Raw genomic sequence first — 26543 nt, forward strand, 5'->3', positions numbered from 1 at the left:
CTTTTATATAGGGAACCAGGGAAAGGACTGATGGGCAGACAGGACCACCCTAGACCACAGCACCCCCCCCCACCCCCCCACCATTCTTGAGCCAGCGTTGGGACGGAACTCTCTCTTACTCTTAGGCAGCCCCTCGGAGTCGAGGATGACTTGCTTCCACACTAAAATGAGTTCTCAGGTGACTGATGAGTCCAATGCGGGATCGACAGACTCTGTCATGGGTGGGACAGACGGTGGTTGAAGAGATGGGTGGATGGGGTGCCTGGATTGTCGTGCACTCCTTCCGCTGTTTGCGCTTGGCTTCCGCTTGCTCCTGGTGAAGGGACTCGAGGTGTTCCGGGCCTTCCCGGATGCTTCTCCTCTTCCACTTTGTGCAGTCTTGGGCCAGAGATTCCCAGGTGTCGGTGGGGATGTTGCACTTTTTCAAGGAGGCTTTGAGGGTGTCCTTGAAGTATTTCCTCTGCCCACCTGGGGCTCACTTGCCGTGTCGGAGTTCTGAGCAGAGCGCTTGTTTTGGGAGTTTCATATCGGGCATGTGGACAATGTGGCCCGCCCATCGGAGCTAATTAAGCGTCGTCACTGCTTTGATGGGGCTAATCTACAGAACAAATGGGAAACTGTTCAACCTCCGTAGCCTCCAGTCCGGATCCAAGGTCGTCCCATCCTCTGTCATTAAATTACAGAGTATACAGATGATGCTTGCGTCTGCGCACACTCGGAGGCCAAACTCCAAGCCATCGTCAACAACTTTACCGAGATGTACGAGAGCATGGGCCTTACATTAAACATCCGTAAGACAAAGGTCCTCTACCAACCTGACCCCGCCACACAGCACTGTCCCCCGATGATCAAAATCCACGATGAGGCCTTGGACAAAGTGGACCATTTTCCATACCTCGGGAACCTACTGTCAACAAGGGCAGACATCGATGACAAGGTCCAACACCACCTCCAGTGTGCCAGTGCAGCCTTCGTTCGCCTGAGGAATAGAAGGTTTGAAGACCAGGACCTCAAACCTGGCACCAAGCTCATGGTTTACAGAGCAGTAGTGATACTCGCCCGCCTTTGTGCTTCAGAGACATGGACCATGTGCAGCAGGTATCTCAAAGCGCTGGAGAAATACCACCAACGTTGCCTCTGCAAGATCCTGCAAATCCATTAGGCACACCAACGTCAGTGTCCTCGATCAGACCAACTTCTCCACTGACCGCGCTCGATCAGCTCCGATGGGGCAGAACTAGAGTGACTCTTACCCACGAACTTCAATTGCTTCCTTTATGGAAGGATCGCGCCATTGACTCGACTCCGAGTTCTCAGCAAAAGGCAAAGGATCCGACCAAAACCTCAATCGCGCTTTTCTCTTTCAGATAAAAATATAGAAAGCTGCCGTTCTGACCTGGGCTGGCCAATACATGACTCCTAACTGTCCTCTGCAGTGGCCCAGCAAGCCACTCAGTTAAATGATAAACTGCTGGAGAAGACGGCCCAGCATCACCTGCTCAGAGCAACTAGGGATGGGCAATAAATGTTGGCCTTGCCAGCGACGCCCACATCCTGAGAATGGCAGCTAGGACTGCTCCCTTCGGCGAGAGAGCTCTGGAAGCCATATTGAGGGAGACACAGACAAGCAGAGGTCTTCGGGAGTGAGGGGAAATGCTCCTCAACTAAACGCTGGGAAGTGCGGCAGAGCGGCGAATTCAGGCTTCGATGTTAAGGGAACAGATGAGGTGGTAACAACCTCGAAGTCTGCCATGGGACACGAGTCCTCGACCCATGTGTTCTGGGCTGCAATGCCATGCCTGTAACACACATACACTTTCTCCTTCAGCGGAGAGTCTGCTCCTTAGAGCAGGGCAGGAGTGGTCACAATTATGGAGGGCTTTAATAGAGAGAATATGGAGAAATGGTTTCCAGTGACAGGATGGGCGGTAACCAGAGGACACAGATTTAGCGTAGTTGGCAAAAGAACCAGGGTTGAGACGAGAAGAATTTTGTTTCCGCAGTGAGTTGTTACGATCTGGAATGCACGGCCTGAAAGGGTGATGAAAGCAGATTTGATAATAACTTACAAAATCGAATTGGATACATACTTGAAGGAGAACAGCAGGGCTACGGGGAAAGAGTGGGGAGTGGCACTAATTGCTCTTTCTAAGAGCCGGCACAGGAATGATGGGCCGAATGGCCTCCTTCCATGCTGTAAGATTCTGTGATTCTATACTCACCTGGAATGTTTCTGTTACATATTCCTTGCCTGGAACATGATCACCATTGGCTCCCTTACAACCTTCTTGTACACTGTCTGCTCTTGTATTCCAGTCTAAGGAAGGCCAATGCCCTATGGCCTAGCTCTGTTACACTTCAGGAAACAATGGCTTATTATTGCTTTACTGCAGACCACGAAAGCCTGCAGCTTAAGAGGGAGACTGAAAATTGGACAGGACTCTCCAAATCTCCAGACCCTGATACTCCTTGACCCAATAATCTGGTGCTGCTGGTTGAGGGGTGAATGATGACCAGGACACTGAGAGAACTCCCCTTCCCTTTTTAGATTTGTACCATGGAATTTTTTTTTTACGCATCCACCTAAGCGGGCAGACAGATGCTCACCCGAAAGACGGCACCTTGCTCAGTGCTGCACTGAAGCGCCATACTGGAGTGGGCCTTGATCCCGCGACCTCTGACACCGAGGACCTCTGACCCCTGAGCCATGGATAATCTTTATCTGCCTTTAAAACTCTACTTCTTCCTTCCCTGCTGCATATCATCAAAGACTTCACACTTGGGAGGCCCTTCATTGTCCACTGAGCCAGGCTGCCTGGCCAGACGTAGCTGTGATGTGATTAGAATTGGATTTAGGTGGGTTTAGGTACAGGTTTATACCCTGCACAGGTATGATCCAGGTCCCTTAAAGGATCAGCAAATTCCTGAAAATAAAAACTGAATTTGGAAAAACTAAGTAAATAGTACAGTTGTCACTAAAGAGAACAACCAGTTTTAATACAGTGCTTTGTCCTGCCTCTCAGAAATGCTGTGGCCATACTGAACACAGATGAGATCCCACAGGAGAAGTTAACATTAAAAAGTAAAACAAACTGCAAATGCCGGATGTAATGTATGCACCTGTGAGTATGCTCAGAGGTTTGTAGAGCTGGTCCATTGTGAGTCACATGATGTTCACAAGACTCAATAAAACCCCAGCCAGTTGAGTCTTGGTCATCCACGATGAGGTATGCAGTTGTGAGCCGAGTGGATGAACTGGTAATTTGTAGTGTGATTGTTAAACCTTTTGTTAATAAATCAACTAGTTCTTAATTGCTATGAATTCTTAAGCAAAGAACCCATGAAGCAAATACATTACCCCGGATGTCTGAAATGCCAACAGAAAATGATGGAAATACAAGCAGGCCCCACCCACCACCTTCAACATTCACTCCCTCTACCACCGGCACACTGTGGCTGCAGTGTGTACCATCTACAAGATGCACTGCAGCAACTCACCAAGGCTTCTTCGGCAACACCTCCAAAACCCGACCTCGACCACCTAGAAGGACAAGGGCAGCAGGTGCATGGGAACACCACCAATGTTCCCTGTGCCCACTCAGTGCTCCAGGGGGCCCGCACAGCCGGCTTACAGCCTTTTCAATAGGAACAGCAATGTGCGGTATTTTGAACGGGCCGCGTGGCTCCTTAAAGGGGCAGCCCGGCCGAAAAAGAAATGACAGGGGACCATTAAACAGCACCACCTCCAAGTCACACACTACCCTGACTTGGAAGTATATCGCCGTTCCTTTATCATCACTGGGTCAAAATCCCCCGCTAACAGCACTGTGGGAGTACCTTCACCACACGGACTGCAGCGGTTCAAGGCGGCGGCTCACCACCACCTTCTCAAGGGCAATTCGGGATGGCCAATAAATGCTGGCCTTGCCAGCGATGCCCACATCTTGAGAATAAGTAATAAAAAGAGCGAAACAGGTGAATGTTTTTATTGTTGACCCATTGACGTATGTGAACACGAAAAGATCAGCAAGTATTTATAGTAAGGTTGAAAAAAAGTAACGAGAAGAGTGAGAGAACATGGAAACATAGAAATCTACAGCGCAGGAGGAAGCCATTCCGGGCCATCGTGTCCGCGCCGGCCGACAAAGAGCCGCACGGCCCTTGGTCAGCAGCCCTGAAGGTTACATATAAACCTATGAACAATGAACAATGGCGGAAAGGCAAAGAGCACCCAGCCCGCCCCATACAACTGCGACACCCCTTACAACAAAACAAGGTCAGCAGGCGGTTAAGAAAACAAATGGCATGTTGGCCTTCATAGCGAGGGGATTTGAGTACAGGGGCAGGGAGGTGTTACTACAGTTGTACAGGGCCTTGGTGAGGCCACACCTGGAGTATTGTGTATAGTTTTGGTCTCCTAACTTGAGGAAGGACATTCTTGCTATTGAGGGAGTGCAGCGAAGGTTCACCAGACTGATTCCCGGGATGGCGGGACTGACATATCAAGAAAGACTGGATCAACTGGGCTTGTATTCACTGGAGTTCAGAAGAATGAGAGGGGACCTCATAGAAACGTTTAAAATTCTGACGGGTTTAGACAGGTTAGATGCAGGAAGAATGTTCCCAATGTTGGGGAAGTCCAGAACCAGGGGTCACAGTCTAAGGGTAAGGGGTAAGCCATTTAGAACCGAGATGAGGAGAAACTTCTTCACCCAGAGAGTGGTGAATCTGTGGAATTCTCTACCATAGAAAGTTGTTGAGGCCAATTCACTAAATATATTCAAAAAGGAGTTAGATGTAGTCCTTACTACTAGGGGGATCAAGGGGTATGGCGAGAAAGCAGGAATGGGGTACTGAAGTTGCATGTTCAGCCATGAACTCATTGAATGGCGGTGCAGGCTCGAAGGGCCGAATGACCTACTCCTGCACCTATTTTCTATGTTTCTATGTTTCTACACTCCACCCCAACCGGAGCCATGTGATCTCCTGGGAGAGGCAAAAACCAGATAAAAACCCAGGCCAATTGGGGAAAAAAAAATCTGGGAAAATTCCTTTCCGACCCATCCAGGCGATCGAAACGAGTCCAGGAGATCACCCTGGCCATATTCGATTCCCTGCAGTACTTACCATCGTATCTGTGCCAGCCAACAAGAGGTTATCCAGTCTAATCCCACTTACAAGCACTAGGTCCGTAACCCTGCAGGTTACAGCACTTCAAGTGTCCATCCAAGCACCTTTTAAATGTGGTGAGGGTTTCTGCATCCACCACCCTTCCAGGCAGTGAGTGCCAGACCCCCACAACCCTCTGAACAGATATCTGACAGACAGAGACGTGAGCTCAGGGGTCTGAACGACCTGCCAACTACAAACAGAAAACTGTTAAAAGATTATCTGAGTGAGGGAATGAAAGCAATTAAAGAACTTGCAAGTTACGGGGATAAAAAGATGTGGACATATCAATCAAAAAGGCAAAATAGATGGAATAAAAGCCAGTGTAATGTTAGAGGCCTGAAATGAAAACAGATAATGGTCGCAAAGATTCTGTCAAATCACAAAACAGGAAAAAACAGTCAAACAATATGGGTGCAGACCCCACTCCCACCGGAACCCCCCGCCCCCCCGAACACACACAACCTCACCCCCTCACAATAAACAATACCCCCCAAACACCAGACCCCCTCCTTCCATCGGAACCCCCCATCGAACACTCACAGACCCCCATCACTGGACCCCCCCCCTGAATACTCACAAACTTCCATCACCGGAAACCAACCCCCAAACACACTCTACTCCTGATCCTTGAATACACATAGCCCTCCACCCTACCTCCATAAACAATATCCTCCCAAACATCAGACCCCATCATCGGAACCCCCCTCCCCCGAACACCCACAAACCCCCCTCCTTCAACACTCATAGCCCCCTGCACTCACCGTAAACAGTACCCCCCCCCAACACTCACAGACCCCTCCCCCTACAGTGACCATGCTTGTAACCATCAGAAAATAATGGTTACCAATTGGTGTGACGGTGAATTCAGAGAATTGGACAGAAAGAGTTGATGAAATCCGAGGCTGAGAGACACCATGGCAACATTTAGGTCACTGACCTGAAACGTTATCTCTGTTTCTCTCTCCACAGACGCTGAGTATTTGCACCTTTTTATTTTTATTTCAGATTTCCAGCATCCACAGTAATTTGCTTTTGCAAGAAGAAATTTGCATTTATTCAGTGCCTCGTCGCACCCTCAGGACATCAGAAAGCACGTCACTGAGTTACATATGAAGTGTAGAACACTGTTGTCTTGTAGGCCAACGTGGCGGCCAGTTTGTGCACAGCAAGATCCCACAAACAGCACATGACTAAATGACCAGATAATCCCGTGGTGCTGTTTGAGGAATAAATATTGGCCGTGACACCGGGGAGAACTCCTCTGCTCTTCTTCAAATAGTGCGTCTGAGAGGGTAGACGGGGCCCTGCTTTAACGTCCCCTCCAAAAGTGAGTTGGACGTTGAAGCAGCAGATAGGGTACAGCACAGGTTCGGTCGGAGGCTGCGGTGGCGTGTGACTGAAGGCAAATACAAAGAAAGCCTGGAACACCGTGAACTGGGAAAGAAACGGTTCCCAATGGCTGCAGGGTCGATAACCAGAGGGCACGGACTGAAGGTGATCGGCAAAAGAACCAGAGGCGACATGAGGAAAAACCTTTTACGCAGCGAGTGGTTAGGATTTGCCTGATGGGGTGGTGGAGGCAGACTCAGTAGTAGCCTTCAAAAGGCAACTGGATAAATACCTGAAGGAAAAAATTGCAGGGGTATGAGGAAAGAATGGGGGGAGTGGGACAAGCTGGAGTGCTCTTCTAAAGAGCCAGTTTAAGTGATGAAGAGATGGGACGGAGTAGATAGAATCAGACCGATTCCGGTGATTGAAGGTTGTGGATATAATTGAGTTATAGAGCAGGAGAAACCGTTTAAGACAGAATGTTGTGAGCTGTGGAATGCACTCCGAGTTAGTGACTGAGGTGGGACTGGGTCAACATTTAGCAATAGGTTAGATGGGCAGTTGAAGGAAAGGGCGATAAAGTGATATGTGGAAAAGGGGATAGGGAGAGCACTGGTTTCAGTCCACTGCTCGTGTGGAGGATAAATACCAGCATGGATTAATTGGGCTGACTGGCCTATTTCACATTGTAATTCCGTGTCATTTACTGTGTGAAGAGCTGTGGGAGGTTCTCAAGTGAGTCATCATCAACGTAGGCAGTCCCTCAGAATCGAGGCAGACTTGCTTCCACTCCTACAGTGAGTTCTTTGGTGGCTGAACAGCCCAATATGAGAGCCACAGACTGTCACAGGTGGGACAGACAATGGTTGAGGGAAGGTGTGGGTGGGACTGGTTTGCTGCACGTTCCTTCCATAGACTGCGCTTGATTTCTGCATGCTCTCGGCGATAAGACTCGAGGTGCACAGCACCCTCCCGAATGCACTTCCTCCACTTAGGGTGGTCTTTGGCCAGGGACCCCCAGGTGTCGGTGGGGCTGTTGCACTTTATCAGGGAGGCTTTGCGGGTGTCGTTGTAATGTTTCCTCTGCCCTCCTTTGGCTCGTTGGCCATGAAGGAGTTCCGAGTAGAGCGCTTGCTTTGAGAGTCTTGTGTCGGGCATGCGAACAATGTGGCCTGCCCAGCGGAATTGATCAAGTGTGGTCAGTGCTTCAATGCTGGGGATGTTGGCCTAGTCGAGGACGCTAATGTTGGTGCATCTGTTCTCCCAGGGGATTTATAGGATCTTGCGGAGATATTATTGGTGGTATTTCTCCAGCGACTTGAGGTGTCTACTGTCCATGTCTCTGAGCCATACAGGAGGGCGGGTATTACTACAGCCCTATAGACCATGAGCTTGGTGGCAGTTTTGAGGGCCTGGTCTTCAAACACTCTTTTCCTCAGACGGCCGAAGGCTGCACCAGCACACTGGAGGTGGTGTTGAATCTCTGCATCAATGTCTGCTCTTGTTGATAAGAGGCTCCTGAGGTATGGGAAATGGTCCACGTTGTCCGGGGCCACGCCGTGGATCTTGTTGACTGGGGGGCACAGAAGGCCATTTCGGCCCATCGTGTCCATGCCGGCCAACAAGAGGCTATCCAGCCTAATCCCACTTTCCAGTTCTAGGTTCGTAACCCTGCAGGTTATGGCACTTCAGGTACACATCCAAGTACTTTTAAAATGTAGTGAGGGTTTCTGCCTCTGCTACCCTTTCACGCAGTGAGTTCCAGACCCCCACTACCCTCTACGTGAAGAAATTTCCCCTCAAAACCCCCCCACACTGTGTACCAATTACTTTAAATTTATGCCCCCTGGTTGTTGACCCCTTTGCTAAGGGAAATAGGCCCATACTATCCATGATATCTAGGCCCCTCATAATTTTATACACTTCAATAAGGTCTCCCATCAGCCTCCTCTGTTCCAAGGAGAACAAACCCAGCCTATCCAATCTGTCCTCATAGCTAAGATTCTCCATTCCAGGTAGCATCTTCGTAAATCACCTCTGCACCCTCTCTAATGCAATCACGTCCTTCCTATAATATAATGACCAGAACTGCACGCAGTATTCCAGCTGTGGCCTAACCAGTGTATTATACAATTTAAGCATAACCTCCCTGCTCTTGTATTCTATTTCTCTGCCAATAAGGGCAAGCATTGCGTATGCCTTCTTAACGATCTTATCCACCTGGCCTGCTACTTTCAGGGATTTGTGGACAAGTACTCCAAGGTCCCTTTGTTCATCTACACTTCAAAATGGCCTACCGCTTAATGTGTATACCCTTTCCATATTAGCCCTACCACAGTGCATTACCTCACACTTCTCTGAATTAAATTCCATTTGCCACTGTTCTGCCCTCATGACCAGTAGAGTGATATCTTCCTTCAATCCATGACTTTCCTCTTCAGTATCAATCACGCAACCAATTTTAGTGTAATCTGCAAACTTCTTAAACGGAAAAGAGTGACTAAAGTAAATGTTGGTCCCTTAGAAGACGAGAAGGGGGATTTAATAATGGGAAATGTGGAAATGGCTGAGACCTGAAACAATTATTTTGCTTCGGTCTTCACAGTGGAAGACACAAAAACCATACCAAAAATTGCTGGTCACAGGAATGTGGGAAGGGAGGACCTTGAGACAATCACTATCACTTGGGGGGTAGTGCTGGACAGGCTAATGGGACTCAAGGTAGACAAGTCCCCTCGTCCTGATGAAATGCATCCCAGGGTATTAAAAGAGATGGCGGAAGTTATAGCAGATGCATTCGTTATAATCTACCAAAATTCTCTGGACTCTGGGGAGGTACCAGCGGATTGGAAAGCAGCTAATGTAACGCCTCTGTTTCAAAAAGGGGGCAGACAAAAGGCAGGTAACTATAGGCCGGTTAGTTTAACATCTGTAGTGGGGAAAATGCTTGGAGCTATCATTAAGGAAGAAATAGTGGGACATCTAGATAGGAATAGTGCAATCAAGCAGACACAACATGGATTCATGAAGGGGAAATCATGTTTAACTAATTTACTGGAATTCTTTGAGGATATAACGAGCATGGTGGATAGAGGTGTACCGATGGATGTGGTGTATTTAGATTTCCAAAAGGCATTTGATAAGGTGCCACACAAAAGGTTACTGCAGAAGATAAAGGTACGCGGAGTCAGAGGAAATGTATTAGCATGGATCGAGAATTGGCTGGCTAACAGAAAGCAGAGAGTCGGGATAAATGGGTCCTTATCGGTTGGAAATCGGTGGTTAGTGTTGTGCCACAGGGATCGGTGCTGGGACCACAACTGTTTACAATATACATAGATGACCTGGAAGAGAGGACAGAGTGTAGTTTGCAGATGACAAAATTTGCAGATGACACAAAGATTAGTGGGAAAGCGGGTTGTGTAGAGGACACAGAGAGGCTGCAAAGAGATTTAGATAGGTTAAGCGAATGGGCTAAGGTTTGGCAGATGGAATACAATGTCGGAAAATGTGAGGTCATCCATCTTGGGAAAAAAAAACAGTAAAAGTGAATATTATTTGAATGGGGAGAAATTACAACATGCTGCAGTGCAGAGGGACCTGGGGGTCCTTGTGCATGAATCCCAAAAAGTTAGTTTGCAGGTGCAGCAGGTAATCAGGAAAGCGAATGGAATGTTGGCCTTCATTGCGAGAGGGATGGAGTACAAAAGCAGGGAGGTCCTGCTGCAACTGTACAGGGTATTGATGAGGCCGCACCTGGAGTACTGGGTGCAGTTTTGGTCACCTTACTTAAGGAAGGATATACTAGCTTTGGAGGGGGTACAGAGATGATTCACTAGGCTGATTCCGGAGATGAGGGGGTTATCTTATGATGATAGATTGAGTAGACTGGGTCTTTACTCGTTGGAGTTCAGAAGGATGAGGGGTGATCTTAAAGAAACATTTAAAATAATGAAAGGGATAGACAAGATAGAGGCGGAGAGGTTGTTTCCACTGGTCAGGGAGACTAGAACTAGGGGACACAGCCTCAAAATACGGGGGAGCCAATTTAAAACCGAGTTGAGAAGGAATTTCTTCCCCCAGAGGGTTGTGAATCTGTGGAATTCTCTGCCTAAGGAAGCAGTTGAGGCTAGCTCATTGAATGTATTTAAATCACAGATAGATAGATTTTTAACCAATAAGGGAATTAAGGGTTATGGGGAGCGGGCGGGTAAGTGGAGCTGAGTCCACGGCCAGATCAGCCATGATCTTGTTGAATGGCGGAGCAGGCTCGAGGGGTTAGATGGCCCACTTCTGTTCCTAATTCTTATGTTCTTATGTTCTTAATCATACCCCTTATATTCAAATCCAGATCATTAATGTAAAGCACAAAAAGCAAGGAACCCATTTACAGTATAAATGAAAATATTTCAAACTCACCACAGACAGACCAGTACTGTACCCCAGTGTTATATAGTGACTGACATGTACCCACCAGTACTGTACCCCAGTGTTATACAGTGACTGACATGTACCCACCAGTACTGTACCCCAGTGTTATACAGTGACTGACATGTACCCACCAGTACTGTACCCCAGTGTTATACAGTGACTGACATGTACCCACCAGTACTGTACCCCAGTGTTATACAGTGACTGACATGTACCCACCAGTACTGTACCCCAGTGTTATACAGTGACTGACATGTACCCACCAGTACTGTACCCCAGTATTATACAGTGACTGACATGTACCCACCAGTACTGTATCCCAGTGTTATACAGTGACAGACCTGCACGCACTAGTACTGTACCCATGTTATAGTGACAGACATGTACACACCAGTACTGTATCTGTGTTATACAGTGACAGACATGTACCCAACAGTACTGTAGCCATGTTATAGGTGACAGACCTGTACCCACCAGTACTGTACCCGTGTTATACAGTGACAGACTGTACCCACCAATATTGTACCCGTGTTATACAGTGACAGACCTGTACCCACCAGTACTGTACCCCAGTGTTATACAGTGACAGAGTGTACCCACCAGTACTTTACCCGTGTTATACCGTCACAGACCTGTACCCACCAGTACATTACCCCAGTGTTATACAGTGACAGACGTGTACCCACCAGTACTGTACCCCAGTGTTATACAGTGACAGAGTGTACCCACCAGCACTGTACCCCAGTGTTATACAGTGACAGAGTGTACCCACCAGTACTGTACCCCAGTGTTATACAGGGACAGACATGTACCCACCAGCACTGTACCCCAGTGTTATACAGTGACAGACACATACCCTCAAGTACTGTACCCCAGTGTTATACAGTGACAGAGTGTACCCACCAATATTGTACCAGTGTTATACAGTGACAGACCTGTACCCACCAGTACTGTACCTCAGTGTTATACAGTGACAGACCTGTACCCACCAGTACTGTACCCTGTGATATACAGTGACATACCTGTACCTACCAGTACTGTACCTCAGTGCTATACAGTGACAGACCTATACCCACCAGTACTGTACCTCAGTGTTATACAGTGACAGACCTATACCCACCAGTACTTTACCCGTGTTATACCGTCACAGACCTGTACCCACCAGTACATTACCCCAGTGTTATACAGTGACAGACGTGTACCCACCAGTACTGTACCCCAGTGTTATACAGTGACAGACCTGTACCCATCAGTACTGTTCCCCAGTGTTATACATTGACAGACTTGTACCCACCAGTACTGTACCCATGTTATACAGTGACAGACATGTACCCATCAGTACTGTACCCCCGTGTTATACAGTGACAGAACTGTACCCACCAGTACTGTACCCCAGTGTTATACAGTGACAGACCTGTACCCACCAGTACTGTACCCGTGATATACAGTGATAGACCTGTACCCACCAGTACTGTACCCCAGTGTTACACAGTGACAGACCTGTACCCACCAGTACTGTACCTCAGTGTTATACAGTGACAGACCTGTACCCACCAGTACTGTACCTGTGTTATACAGTGACAGACATGTACCCACCAGTACTGTACCCTAGTGTTATACAGTGACAGACCTGTACCCATCAGTACTGTACCCCAGTGTTATACATTGACAGACATGTACCCACCAGTACTGTACCCGTGTTATACAGTGACAGACATGTACCCATCAGTACTGTACCCCCGTGTTATACAGTGACAGACCTGTACCCACCAGTACTGTACCCTAGTGTTATACCGCGATAGACCTGTACTCACCAGTACTGTACCCCAGTGTTATACAGTGATAGACCTGTACCCACCAGTACTGTACCCCAGTGTTATACAGTGACAGACATGTACCCACCAGTATTTTACCTCAGTGTTATACAGTGACAGACCTGTACCCACCCGTACTGTACCCCAGTATTATACAGTGACAGACATGTACCTACCAGTACTGTACCCGTGTTATACAGGGACAGACATGTACCCACCAGTACTGTACCCTAGTGTTATACAGTGACAGACCTGTACCCATCAGTACTGTTCCCCAGTGTTATACAGTGACAGACCTGTACCCACCAGTACTGTACCCTAGTGTTATACAGTGATAGACCTGTACCCACCAGTACTGTACCCCAGTGTTATACAGTGATAGACCTGTACCCACCAGTACTGTACCCCAGTGTTATACAGTGACAGACATGTACCCACCAGTATTTTACCCCAGTGTTATACAGTGACAGACCGGTACCCACCCGTACTGTACCCCAGTATTATACAGTGACAGACATGTACCTACCAGTACTGTACCCGTGTTATACAGTGACAGACATGTACCCACCAGTACTGTACCCTAGTGTTCTACAGTGACAGACCTGTACCCATCAGTACTGTTCCCCAGTGTTATACATTGACAGACTTGTACCCACCAGTACTGTACCCGTGTTATACAGTGACAGACATGTACCCATCAGTACTGTACCCCCGTGTTATACAGTGACAGAACTGTACCCACCAGTACTGTACCCGAGTGTTATACAGTGACAGACCTGTACCCACCAGTACTGTACCCGTGATATACAGTGACAGACCTGTACCCACCAGTACTGTACCTCAGTGTTACACAGTGACAGACCTGTACCCACCAGTACTGTACCTGTGTTATACAGTGACAGACATGTACCCACCAGTACTGTACCCTAGTGTTATACAGTGACAGACCTGTACCCATCAGTACTGTACCCCAGTGTTATACATTGACAGACATGTACCCACCAGTACTGTACCCGTGTTATACAGTGACAGACATGTACCCATCAGTACTGTACCCCCGTGTTATACAGTGACAGACCTGTTCCCACCAGTACTGTACCCCAGTGTTATACAGTGATAGACCTGTACCCACCAGTACTGTACCCCAGTGTTATACAGTGACAGACATGTACCCACCAGTACTGTACCCTAGTGTTATACAGTGACAGACCTGTACCCATCAGTACTGTTCCCCAGTGTTATACATTGACAGACATGTACCCACCAGTACTGTACCCGTGTTATACAGTGACAGACATGTACCCATCAGTACTGTACCCCCGTGTTATACAGTGACAGACCTGTACCCACCAGTACTGTACCCTAGTGTTATAGAGTGATAGACCTGTACCCACCAGTACTGTACCCCAGTGTTATACAGTGATAGACCTGTACCCACCAGTACTGTACCCCAGTGTTATACAGTGACAGACCTGTACCCACCAGTACTGTACCCCAGTGTTATACAGTCACAGACCTGTATCCACCAGCACTGTAAGCGAGTCTTATACAGTGACAGACCTGTACCCACCAGCACTGTAAGCGAGTCTTATACAGTGACAGACCTGTACCCACCAGTACTGTAAGCGAGTGTTATACAGTGACAGACCCATACATCAGTATTGTACCCAGTGGTATACAGTGACAGACCTGTACCCACCAGTACTGTACCCCAGTGTTATACAGTGACAGACCTGTATCCACCAGTACTATAAGCGAGTGTTATCCAGTGACAGACCCATACCCACCAGTACTGTACCCCAATGTTATCCAGTGGCAGACCTGTACCCACCAGTATTTTACCCCAGTGTTATACAGTGACAGACCTGTACCCACCCGTACTGTACCCCAGTATTATACAGTGACAGACATGTACCTACCAGTACTGTACCCGTGTTATACAGGGACATACATGTACCCACCAGTATTGTACCCCACTGTTATACAGTGACAGACATGTACCCACCAGTACTGTACCTCAGTGTTATACAGTGACAGACCTGTACCCACCAGTACTGTACCCTAGTGTTATACACTGAAAGTATTTGCAATGAAGTAAGATGGACTCCTCTGTAAGATGTCCGCCACACAGAGGGCGGGAGATCACACAATTTGTCTTCGAATCATAGAATGGTTACAGCATGGAAGATGGCCATTCAGCCCATCTGGTTGTCGACCCCTCTGCCAAGGCAAACCGGTCCTTCCTAGCCACTCCATCCAGGCCTCTCATAATTTTATACACCTCAATCAGGTATCCCCTCAGCCTCCTCTGTTCCAAAGAAAACACATCCAGCATCTTCAATCTTTCCTCATAGACAAAATTCTATAGTCCAGGCAACATTCTTGTATATCTCTTCTAACCCTCTCTAGTGCAATCACATCTTTCCTGTAATGTGGTGACCAGAACTGCATGCAGTACTCCAGCTGCAGCCTAGTGTTTTATACAGTTCAAGCATAACCTCCTTGCTCTTGTATTCCATGCCTAGACTAATAAATCATAGAACCATAGAACCATAGAAATTTACAGCACGGAAGGAGGTCATTTCGGCCCATCGTGTCTGTGCCGGCCAACAAGAGGCTATCCAGCCTAATCCCACTTTCCAGCTCTAGGTCCGTAGCCCTGTAAGTTACAGCACTTCAGGTGCACATCCAAGTACTTTTTTAATGTGGTGAGGGTCTCTGCCTCTACCACCCTTTCAGGCAGTGAGTTCCAGACCCCCACCACCCTCTGGGTGAAGAAATTTCCCCTCAAATCCCCTCTAAACCTTCTACCAAATACTTTAAATTTATGCCCCCTGGTTGTTGACCCCTCTGCTAAGGGAAATAGGCCCTTTCTATCCACTATATCTAGGCCCCTCATAATTGTATTCACCTCAATGAGGTCGCCCCTCAGCCTCCTCTGTTCCAATGAAAACAAACCCAGCCGATCCAATCTGTCCTCCGAGCTAAGATTTTCCACTCCCGGCAACATCCTCGTAAATCTCCTCTGTACCCTCTCCAGTGCAATCATGTCCCTCCTGTAATGTGGTGAGCAGGGCTGTAGTAATACCCACCCTCCAGTAGAGCTCAGAGATATGGACCATGTACAGTGGACACCTCAAGTCACTGGAAAAATATCACCACGATGTCTCCGCAGGATCCTGCAAATTCCCTGGGAGGACAGACGCATAAACATCAGTGTCCTCACTCAGGCTAACATCCCCAGCATTGAAGCACGGACCACACTTGATCAGCTCCGCTGGGCAGGCCACATAGTTCACATGCCAGACACGAGACTCCCAAAGCAAGTGCTCTACTCGGAACTCCTACACAGCAAGCGAGCCCCAGGTGGGCAGAGAAAACGTTACAAGGACACTCGCAAAGCCTCCCTGATAAAGTGCAACATCCCCACTGACACCTGGGAGTCCCTGGCCAAAGACCGCCCTAAGTGGAGGAAGTGCATCCGGGAGGGCGCTGAGCACCTCGAGTCTCATCGCCGAGAGCATGCAGAAATCAAGCGCAGGCAGCGGAAGGAGCGTGCAGCAAACCAGACTCCCCACCCACCCCTTCCCTCAATGTCTATCTGTCCCACCTGTGACAAGGTCTGTGGCTCTCGTATTGGACTATTCAGCCACCAAAGGACTCACTTCAGGAGTGGAAGCAAGTCGATTCCGAGGGACTGCCTATGATGATGATGATGATGATGATGACTTCAGCTATGGTCTAACCAGTGTTTTATACAGTGCAAGCATAACCAGTCTTCCCCCTCCCCCGCTCCCCCGCTCTTATATTCTATGCCTCAGCTAATAAAGGCAAGCATTCCGTATGCCATCTTAACCGCCTTATCTACCTGTCCTGCTACCTTCAGGGATCTGTGGGCCAGCACTCCAAGGTCCCTTTGTTCCTCTACACTTCTCAATATCCTACCATTTAATGTGTAATCCCTTTCCTTGTTAGCCCTCCCCAAATGCATTACCTCTCACTTCTCTGGATTGAATTCCATTTGCCACTGTTCTGCCCACCTGACCAGTTCATTGATATCTTTCTGCAGTCTACAGCTTTCTTCTTCATTATCAACCACACAGCCTATTTTAGTATCATCTGCAAACTTCTTAATTATACCCCATATATTCAAGTCTAGATCATTGATATATACCACAAAAAGCAAGGACCCAGCACTGACCCCTGCGGAACCCCACTGGAAACATCCTTCCAGTCACAAAAACACCATCGACCATTACCCTTTGCTTCCTGCCTCTGAGCCAATTTTGGATCCAACCTGCCACTTTACAACCTGTGTAAAGTCCTGTCCCCTCAGTACAGAGTCACACGAGGCATGTAGTGAAGTCAAGGTCACTCTGGACCTGCACCTTTACTTCACAGCTCTGGAATGCTGCACTTGCCTGAGACCTGTCCTTATATACCTGTCTCTTGCAAGTGCACCCCTGGTGGTAAGGTATGCTGGTGGTTACAGGTCATATCTTATTACAGTCATGTATAGCATGTTAGGATACAGTTATATATAATAACGTAAGATACATGACATCACCCTACCCCAAGGTCTGATTGTCTTTATAAGTTCAGTCTCTCAGGTGGTCTACGCTCTCGCGTGGAACGTCTGAGTTGTGGTTCAGTTGTTTGCCTTGGTGTCTGTTTTTCTTTGGGTGTGGTTGCTAGTATCTCGCCTGAGCTGTCTGTTTCAATTGGTGTGATTGTTGTTGACTCGCCTGGGCTGTCTGTTGGGATTGCCCTTTCCTCAGGTTGTTCCCTCTGTCTGTCCAACAGGTGTGGTGCGAGTTCCACATTGTAGTCTGCCTCTGGTTCCGCAGTGTTGTTGGTAAATCTGCTTTTGACTTGGTCTACATGCCTCCGGCAGGTTTTGCCATTGTCCATTTGTACTACCAGTAGCCTGTTTCTTTCTTGCCCGTTACTGTCCCTGCAAGCCATTTGGGACCCCTGCCATAGTTTAGTACAAACATTTTGTCCCCTATCTCATTCCATCTCCCCCTCGAATTTCTGTCATGGTACTCAGTCAGCTTACGGCGCTTTGCCTCAATGATTTCGTGCATGTCTGGGAGGATTAATGAGAGCCTTGTTTTTAAAGTCCTTTTCATCAACAGTTGCGCGGGGGGGATGCCAGTCAATGAGTGCAGATGAGATCTGTATGCCAGCAGCAGTCGCGACAGGCGACCCTGCAGCGTGGGACCTTGGATTTTAAGCATGCCTTGTTTAATGATTTGCACTGCTCTCTCTGCCTGGCCGTTGGAGGCCGGCTTGAATGGTGCCGTCTTGACGTGATTTATGCCGTGGTCAATTATAAAGTCTTGGAATTCTGCGCTGGTGAAGCACGGACCATTGTCACTGACCAATATGTCAGGGATTCCGTGCGTTGCAAGCATGGTTGCGAGGCTCTCCACAGTGGTGGAGGTTGTGCTCGAGTTTAAAATGGTGCATTCAAAACACTTTGAAAATGCATCTACAACTACGAGGAACATTTTGCCCATGAATGGGCCCGCATAGTCTACATGCACCCGCGACCATGGTTTGGTAGGCCAGGGCCAGGGGCTCAGTGGAGCCTCCCTGGGGGCATTGCTGAGTTGGGCACAAATGGTGCACCTTTGGAAGCAGAGCTCCAAGTCCGCGTCAATACCAGGCCACCAGACGTGGGATCTGGCTATGGCCTTCATGAGAATGATCCCCAGGTGCTCGCGGTGGAGCTCCCGGACAAATGCCTCTCTGCCTCGCAGAGGCATGACTACTCGGCTGCCCCACATCAGGCAGTCTGCTTGTAGTGATAGCTCATGCATGCGCCTGTGAAAGGGTTTTAATTCCTCAGGGCAGGCATCGCGAGCCTCTGCCCAGTCACCGGTTAAGACACATCTTTTTACTAAGGATAACGTGGGGTCACTGGCCGTCCAGGCTCTGATTTGGCGAGCCGTCATGGGCGAACCTGTGGACTCAAAGGCATTGATTGCCATGACTATCTCACAGTCCTGTTTGTCAGCCCTTCCGTGGTCGCCAGGGGTAGCCTGCTGAGCACGTCGGCACAGTTGTCTGTGCCTTATGGTATAGTCGTAGGACACCAGCATGAGTGCCCACCGTTGAATTTGCGCAGAGGTGTTGACGTTTATTGCCTTGCTCTCGGATAGGAGGGACGTGAGGGGCTTGTGGTCGGTTTCTAATGTGATCTTGGCCCCGAAAAGGTATTGGTGCATCTTTTTGACACCATACACGCACGCGAGCACCTCCTTCTCTACCATTCCGTACCCGCGCTCCGCCCGCGAAAGTGACCTGGAGGCATAAGCTATGGGTTGTATTTTGCCCGCATTATTGACATGTTGCAAAACGCACCCGACCCCATACGCTGACGCATCGCATGTGAGAACTAGCTTTTTACCTGGGTCAAAGAAAGTCAAGACACTGTTGGAACACAGAAGGTTGCGTGCCTTATTGAAGGCGCGTTCCTGGGCGTCCCCCCAAAACCAATCGCACCCCTTCCTGAGTAGCACATGGAGAGGCACCAGCAGCGTGCTTAAGTTCTGCATAAAGTTCCCAAAGTAATTGAGTAGCCCGAGAAAGGCGCGCAGTTCTGAGACATTCCGAGGCCTGGGTGCCAGGCGAATTGCTTCTGTTTTGGACTCTGTTGGGCGGATTCCATCAGCGGCAATCCTTCTGCCCAAAAATTCAACCTTGGGTGCGAGAAACAGGCACTTGGATTTCTTGACTCGTAGGCCTACCCGATCCAACCGCTTTAGTACTTCCTCCAAATTACAGAGATGGGAGTCGGTGTCCCTGCCCGTGATAAGTATGTCGTCTTGAAATACAACCGTCCCCGGGATGGACTTGAGCAGACTCTCCATGTTGCGCTGGAATATGGCAGCTGCCGACCTGATGCCGAATGGGCATCGATTCTACATGAAAAGGCCTCGATGTGTGTTGATGGTGGTGAGTAGCTTGGATTCCTCGGTCAATTCTTGCGTCATATACGCAGATGTGAGGTCTAATTTTGAGAAAAGTTTACCTCCAGCCAATGTGGCAAATAAGTCCTCCGCTCTGGGCAGCGGGTATTGGTCCTGTAGGGAGACTCTGTTTATGGTAGATTTGTAGTTCCCACAGATTCGTACGGATCCATCAGGCTTCATGACTGGGACGATGGGACTTGCCCAGTCGCTAAATTCCACAGGTGATATAATGCCTTCCCGCAGAAGCCTGTCTAGTTCGTGTTCAATCTTTTCTCTCATCACATAGGGTACAGCTCTGGCCTTGTGATGGACCGGTCTAGCATCCTGTGTGATGCAGATTTTGACTTTGGCCCCTTTGAAAGTGCCCACACCTGGCTGAAAGAGATGTTCAAATCGCTTTATAACTGTTGAGCAGGAGGTCCGTTCCTCTAATGACATGGCATGGACATCATTCCAGTTCCAGTTTAGTTTTGCCAGCCAGCTTCTCCCCAGCAGTGCTGGGGGGTCTCCGGGGAGTCCACAGGGGAAGTCGGTTCACTGTCCCTTTGTGTGTGACAGAGAGCATGGCGCTGCCGAGGACTGGTACGATTTCTTTGGTATCGGTCCTTAGTTTGGTATCGACCCTTGTGAGTTTTGGTCTGTCTCTTTTATGCGGCCACAGTTGTTCAAATTGTTGAGCGCCCATGAGAGATTGACTCGCTCCCGTATCCAGCTCCATGTTGACAGATATCCCGTTGAGTAGGACCCTCATCATTATAGGAGGCATCTTGTTGTAGGAGCAGCGGCCATTGATCGTGTTGACCCGCTGTACATCAGTGTCCCGGGTACTGTCCCCATCGTCTTCTGGTCCGCTTTCCGACCCATCCGATTCGTATACCATTCAAGCTGCCGTTTTTTTGCACATGCGGGCCAGATGCCCTGTATATTCACAATTTCTGCAAACAGCCTGCTGAAATCGACATTCCCTTGACGAGTGCCCACCCCCACACCTCCAGCACAGACCTGTTCCATTGTTCAAAGTGTTGCCAAAGAATGAGCTGCGTCTGGCTGATCTCTCTTGAGCTTCTCTCAGTTTGTAGTTGATTGCTCGCATTGTGGGTTGATGAGGTGTGAACGGCCGTTCCTGTGGCCCTTGATGGCTTCTGCCTGCTGTGGAGAGCCTGTTCTCCCGGTTTTGTCTGTGTGGGGGTAGCAGCTTGTTTAGTGCTGTGAACTTCTTGTTCCGATATTTCGTTAGTTGTCGTACCTGCATTGTAAATCAACCTCGTTTCTTCTTCTCCTCCCAAGAATGTCTGTGTAACTAGTGCTGCTGCCTCTAAGGTCAGGTTCTTGGTCTCTATGAGCTTTCGGAATATGCCTGCGTGGCCTATTCCTTCAATGAAAAAATCTCTCAGCATTTCTCTCCTCAGTTCATCGGAGAACTCACATAAACTAGCCAACCTCCGAAGTTCCGCCACGAAGTCGGGTATGCTCTGGCCCACACAGCGTCTGTAGTTGTAGAACCTGTGTCTGGCCATGTGTAGGCTGCTCGCTGGCTTCAGGTGGTCTCTTACCAGTGTGCTCAATTCTTCAAACAACTTGCTTACTGGTTTCTCGGGTGCCAACAGATCCTTCATTAAAGCGTATGTTTTCGAGCCACAGCTGGTCAAGAGATGGGCTCTTCTCTTGTCTGCCTTATCGTCGCCTAACCAGTCTTTGGATACAAAGCTTTGCTGGAGCCTTTCTATAAAGTCCTCCCAATTGTCTCCCGCATTGTACTTTTCATCTGATCCGTTGTTCGCCATTCTGTGGATTCTGTAATCTCCTAACTCGTCGCCACTGTAAAGTCCTGTCCCCTCAGTACAGATTCACATGAGGCATGTAGTGAAGTCAAGGTCACCCTGGACCTGCACCTTTATTTCACAGCTCTGGAATGCTGCACTTGCCTGAGACCTGTCCTTATATACCTGTCTCTTGTAAGTGCACCCCTGGTGGTAAGGTATGCTGGTGGTTACAGGTCATATCTTATTACAGTCATGTATAGCATGTTAGGATACAGTTATATATAATAATGTAAGATACATGACACCCTGGATCCCATGAGCTTTTACTTTTGTGACCAGTCTGCCATGTGGGACCTTATCAAAAGCTGTGCTAAAATCCACATACACTATATCATACACACTACCCTCATTGACCCTCCTGGTTACCTCCTCGGAAAATTCAATCAAGTTAGTCAGACACGACCTTCCCGTAACAAATCCGTGCTGACTGTCCTTGATTAATCCGTGTCTTTCTAAGTGAAGATTTATCCTGTCCTTCAGAATTTTTTCCAATAATTTCCCCACCGCTGAGGTTAGGCTGACTCTGTCTGTAAATACTCGGTCTATCCCTTTCTCCCTTCTTAAATAAAGGCCAGCATTCCGTATGCCTTCTTAACCACCTTATCTACCTGGTCTGCGACCTTGAGGGATCTGTGGACATGCACTCCCAGGTCCCTTTTTTCATCTACACTTCTCAGTATCCTACCATTTAATGTGTATTCCCTTTCCTTGTTTTCCCTCCCCAAATGCATTACCTCGCACTTTGCCGGATTGAATTCCATTTGCCACTGTTCTGCCCACCTGATATTTACTTGCAGGCTTGCAAAACGTACAAATCAAGCTGGAGGGGAAGATGGTGGATCGTCTGACCATCGGAACATATCAATGGGAGTGAGCTGGGATCCACTCCATGTCCAGGGTACATTGCCCTGAGTGAACTGACCTGGAGAAGGAGGCAGGGCGGAAGACCCTTAACGGGTCACATTAACATTTCCCAGTATTTGCTATTTCACATTTGCACATTTGCTTTTGAACTTAAATATCCCAGGGACAGAGCAGCGAGCAGAGCTGCAGTTTCAGGCAGGAAACGGGTAATGTAACGCTGCCTGGGACTGACTGCCCGCTCAGCTGGTGCTAGCACGGGATATTGATCGCGGCAGTTTCCATCGCTTTCAGTGATCCCCCTCCCACTCAGATAGTTACAGGGCAATGTGCAGCAGGACTTTGTGACAAAGGGCTGTCCCCCTGACATTACTCACACAGATGTGACTGGGGAGAAGGCAGCTCCTGTGCTCACTCACCTCTGACAGCCTGATGACCAGCGGGATGAATCCCAGGAGCAGGCAGCCCCCGAACATGGCCAGGGACAGCAGGATGATGGTGATCGCCCCGTCCATCGCTCAGCGCAGTCCGGGCTCTCCGCACCCAGCCTCCGCTCGCTGCACATTTAATAGCGGGCGCCCACTGCGCTCCCTCCCTCCCCGCTCCGCGCAAACTCTCAATCAAACTTTGGCAAAACTTTCAACCCATCCACGTCGCCCCTCCGCGGAATGTGTGGCGGACGGCGCCGGCTAGCGGGGGACAGAGGAACTGCAGCGGGTGAGGCAGCGCCGCCCGGCGGGGGACAGAGGAACTGCAGGGACTGAGGCTGAGGCAGCGCCGCCCGGCGGGGGACAGAGGAACTGCAGGGGCTGAGGTTGAGGCAGCGCCGCCCGGCGGGGGACAGAGGAACTGCAGGGGCTGAGGCAGCGCCGCCTGGCGGGGGACAGAGGAACTGCAGGGGCTGAGGCTGAGGCAGCGCCGCCCGGCGGGGGACAGAGGAACTGCAGGGACTGAGGGTGAGGCAGCGCCGCCCGGCGGGGGACAGAGGAACTGCAGGGGCTGAGGTTGAGGCAGCGTCGCCTGGCGGGGGACAGAGGAACTGCAGGGGGTGAGGGTGAGAGACAGCGCCGCCCGGCGGAGGACAGAGGACCTGCAGGGGGTGAGGGTGGATGGGAGCGCCACCAGGCGGGTGACAGAGGAACTGCAAGGGGATGAGGATGAGTGGGAGCGCCACCGGGCGGAGGACAGAGGAACTGCAGCGGCTAAGGTGAGAGGCAGCGCCGCCCAACGGGGGAGAGAGGAACTGCTGGAGCTGAGGTTACGGGAGCGCCACCCGTTAGGGGAGAAAGAACACAAGAAATAGTAGCAGGAATAGGCCATTTGGCCCCTCGAGCTGCTCCGCGAGGGTGTATGGAACATCCTCCTCCATTTTGGATGCCACCAAAAGTACGTCACCATCCTCCGCCTGCTCCACGATGACATGCAGGCCGTGATCCTTACCAACGGATCCATCACAGACCCAATCCACATCCGGACCGGAGTCAAGCAGGGCTGCGTCATCGCACCAACCCTCTTCTCAATCTTCCTCGCTGCCGTGCTCCACCTCACAGTTGACAAGCTCCCTGCTGGAGTGGAACTAAACTACAGAACCAGTGGGAAGCTGTTCAACCTTCGCCGTCTCCAGGCCAGGTCCAAGACCACCCCAACGTCCGTCGTCGAGCTAAGTACGTGGACAACGCCTGCGACTGTGCACACACAGAGGCTGAACTCCAGGACATAGTCGCCGTATTTACCAAGGCGTATGAAAACATGGGCCTTACGCTAAACATTAGTAAGACAAAGGTCCTACACCAGCCTGTCCTCGCTGCACAGCACTGCCTCCCAGTCATCAAGATCCACGGCGTGGCCCTGGACAACGTGGACCACTTCCCCTATCTTGGGAGCCTCCTATCAACAAGAGCAGGCATTGATGATGAGATCCAACACCGCCTCCAGTGCACCAGTGCAGCCTTCGGCTGCCTGAGGAAAAGAGTGTTTGAAGACCAGGCCCTCAAAACTGTCACCAAGCTCAAGGTCTACAGGGCTATCGTGATACCCGCCCTCCTGTATGGCTCAGAGATGTGGACCATGTACAGTAGGCACCTCAAGTCGCTGGAGAAATACCACCAACGATGGCTCCGCAAGATCCTGCAAATCCCCTGGGAGGACAGATGCACAAAAGTTAGCGTCCTCGACCAGGCCAACATCCCCAGCATTGAAGCACTGACCACACTTGATCAGCTCCGCTGGGCAGGCCACATAGTTTGCATGCCAGACACGAGACTCCCAAAGCAAGCTCTCTACTCGGAACTCGTCCACGGCAAGCGAGCCAAAGGCGGGCAGAGGAAACGTTACAAGGACACCCTCAAAGCCTCCCTGATAAAGTGCGACATCCCCACTGACACCTGGGAGTCCCTGGCCATAGACCGCCCTAAGTGGAAGCAGTGCATTCGGGAGGGCGCTGAGCTCCTCGAATATCATCGCCGAGAGCATGCAGAAATCAAGCGCAGGCAGCGGAAGGAGCGTGCGGCAAACCAGACTCCCCGCCCACCCTTTCCCTCAACGACTATCTGTCCCACCTGTGACAGAGTCTGTGGTTCTCGTATTGCTATGTACAGCCAGCTAAAAACTCATGCAAAGAGTCTTCCTCGATTCTGAGGGACTGCCTATGACGGCTGATCTGATCATGGACTCAGCTCCACTTCCCTACCTGCTTCCCATAACCCTTCACTCCCTTATTGTTCAAAAATCTGTCTATCTCCACCGAGAGGATTTGAGTATAGGAGCAGGGAGGTCTTACTGCAGTTGTAAGAGAGAAAGCAGGAAAGGAATAATGAGGTGAATGATCAGCCATGATCTTATTGAGTGGTGGTGCAGGCTCGAAGGGCCGAATGACCTACTCCTGCACCTATTTTCTATGTTTCTAGTTTCTATGGGCCCAAGTTTCCACATGATTTGCGCCTGATTTTTAGGAGAACTGGTGGAGAACGGACTATCTTAGAAATCGCAATTCTCCACATTTTTTTTTCTGCAGTTCTAGTCAGGTAGAACAGTTCTACTTTGGAACAGAATTTTTTCTTCAAAAGGGGGCGTGTCCAGCCACTGACGCCTGATTTGAAAGTTTCCACAGTGAAAACGTACTCCAAACTAAAGTAGAATGGAGCAAGTGAAGATTTTTGTAGAACTGAAAAAACCTGTTCTACACATTAAAAAATCAGGCCCAGGTTACAAATTAGGCGTCCAGAACGAGGTGGGGAGGAGGGAAGTCATTAAATTCTACAATAAATCCTTATTTATACCCCTACAAATATTATACAAATAAATCCAACCTGAATAAACATTTATAAGCAAAGAAAAGATTAAATAAACCATCTTCCTACCTGTGTGAAAGTGCTTCAGGCAGGCCTTTCGGGACCGAAGGCTGAACTGGTCGGCCTGAGACTTCGGGCAGGGCCCGTCCCCAGCACCAGATTTACAGGTAGGTGGCGTTGGGTTGGGTCGGGGGGAGGGGAGGTTTGGTTCGGGTCGGGGGGGAGAGAGAGATAGGGAGAGAGAGAGAGGGAGAGAGAGAGGGAGAGGGGGGGAGGGAGAGAGAGGGGAGGGGGAGAGAGTGGGGGGGGGAGAGAGAGGGGGGAGAGAGAGGTGGGGGAGAGAGGGGGGTGGGAGGGAGGGGGGAGAGAGAGAGAGAGGGAGGGGGGGAGAGAGAGAGAGAGGGAGGGGGGGAGAGAGAGAGAGGGAGGGGGGGCGAGAGAGAGAGAGGGAGGGGGGGCAAGAGAGAGAGAGGGAGGGGGGAGAGAGAGAGAGGGAGAGCGAGAGGGAGAGGGGGTGAGGGAGAGAGAGGGGGAAGAGAGTAGAGGGGGAAGAGAGTAGGGGGGGAGAGAGAGGGGGGGAGAGAGGGGGGGAGAGAGGGGGGAGGGAGGGAGGGGGGGAGAGAGAGGGAGGGGGGTGAGAGAGAGAGAGAGAGGGGGGGGAGAGAGAGAGAGGAGAGAGAGAGAGGGAGGGGGGAGAGAGAGGGGGGGGGAACGAGAGAGGAGAGGGGAGGGAGAGAGAGAGAGGGAGGGGGGAGGGAGAGAGAGAGAGAGAAAGAGAGAGGGAGAGAGAGAGGAGAGAGAGAGAGGGAGGGGGGGAGAGAGAGGGGGGGAACGAGAGAGGAG

At 49.8% G+C, this 26543-nt stretch overlaps 1 protein-coding gene across 3 annotated transcripts in view; it reads right to left on the minus strand.

The window, feature by feature from the left end:
* LOC139267454 (zinc transporter ZIP9) overlaps nucleotides 1–23051 on the minus strand; it is a 111102-nt gene extending 88051 nt beyond the window's left edge. For all 3 annotated transcript variants that reach the window (XM_070885801.1, XM_070885799.1, XM_070885800.1), the window contains exon 1: nucleotides 22830–23051. In XM_070885801.1, coding sequence (XP_070741902.1) covers nucleotides 22830–22925 — 96 coding nt within the window. In that variant the 5' untranslated portion in view covers nucleotides 22926–23051. The remainder of the gene's footprint in view (nucleotides 1–22829) is intronic.
* Between the last annotated feature and the right edge of the window lie 3492 nt (nucleotides 23052–26543).

This window comes from Pristiophorus japonicus, chromosome 7 (genome assembly GCF_044704955.1).
Source record: "Pristiophorus japonicus isolate sPriJap1 chromosome 7, sPriJap1.hap1, whole genome shotgun sequence".
Classification (NCBI taxonomy): domain Eukaryota; kingdom Metazoa; phylum Chordata; class Chondrichthyes; family Pristiophoridae; genus Pristiophorus; species Pristiophorus japonicus.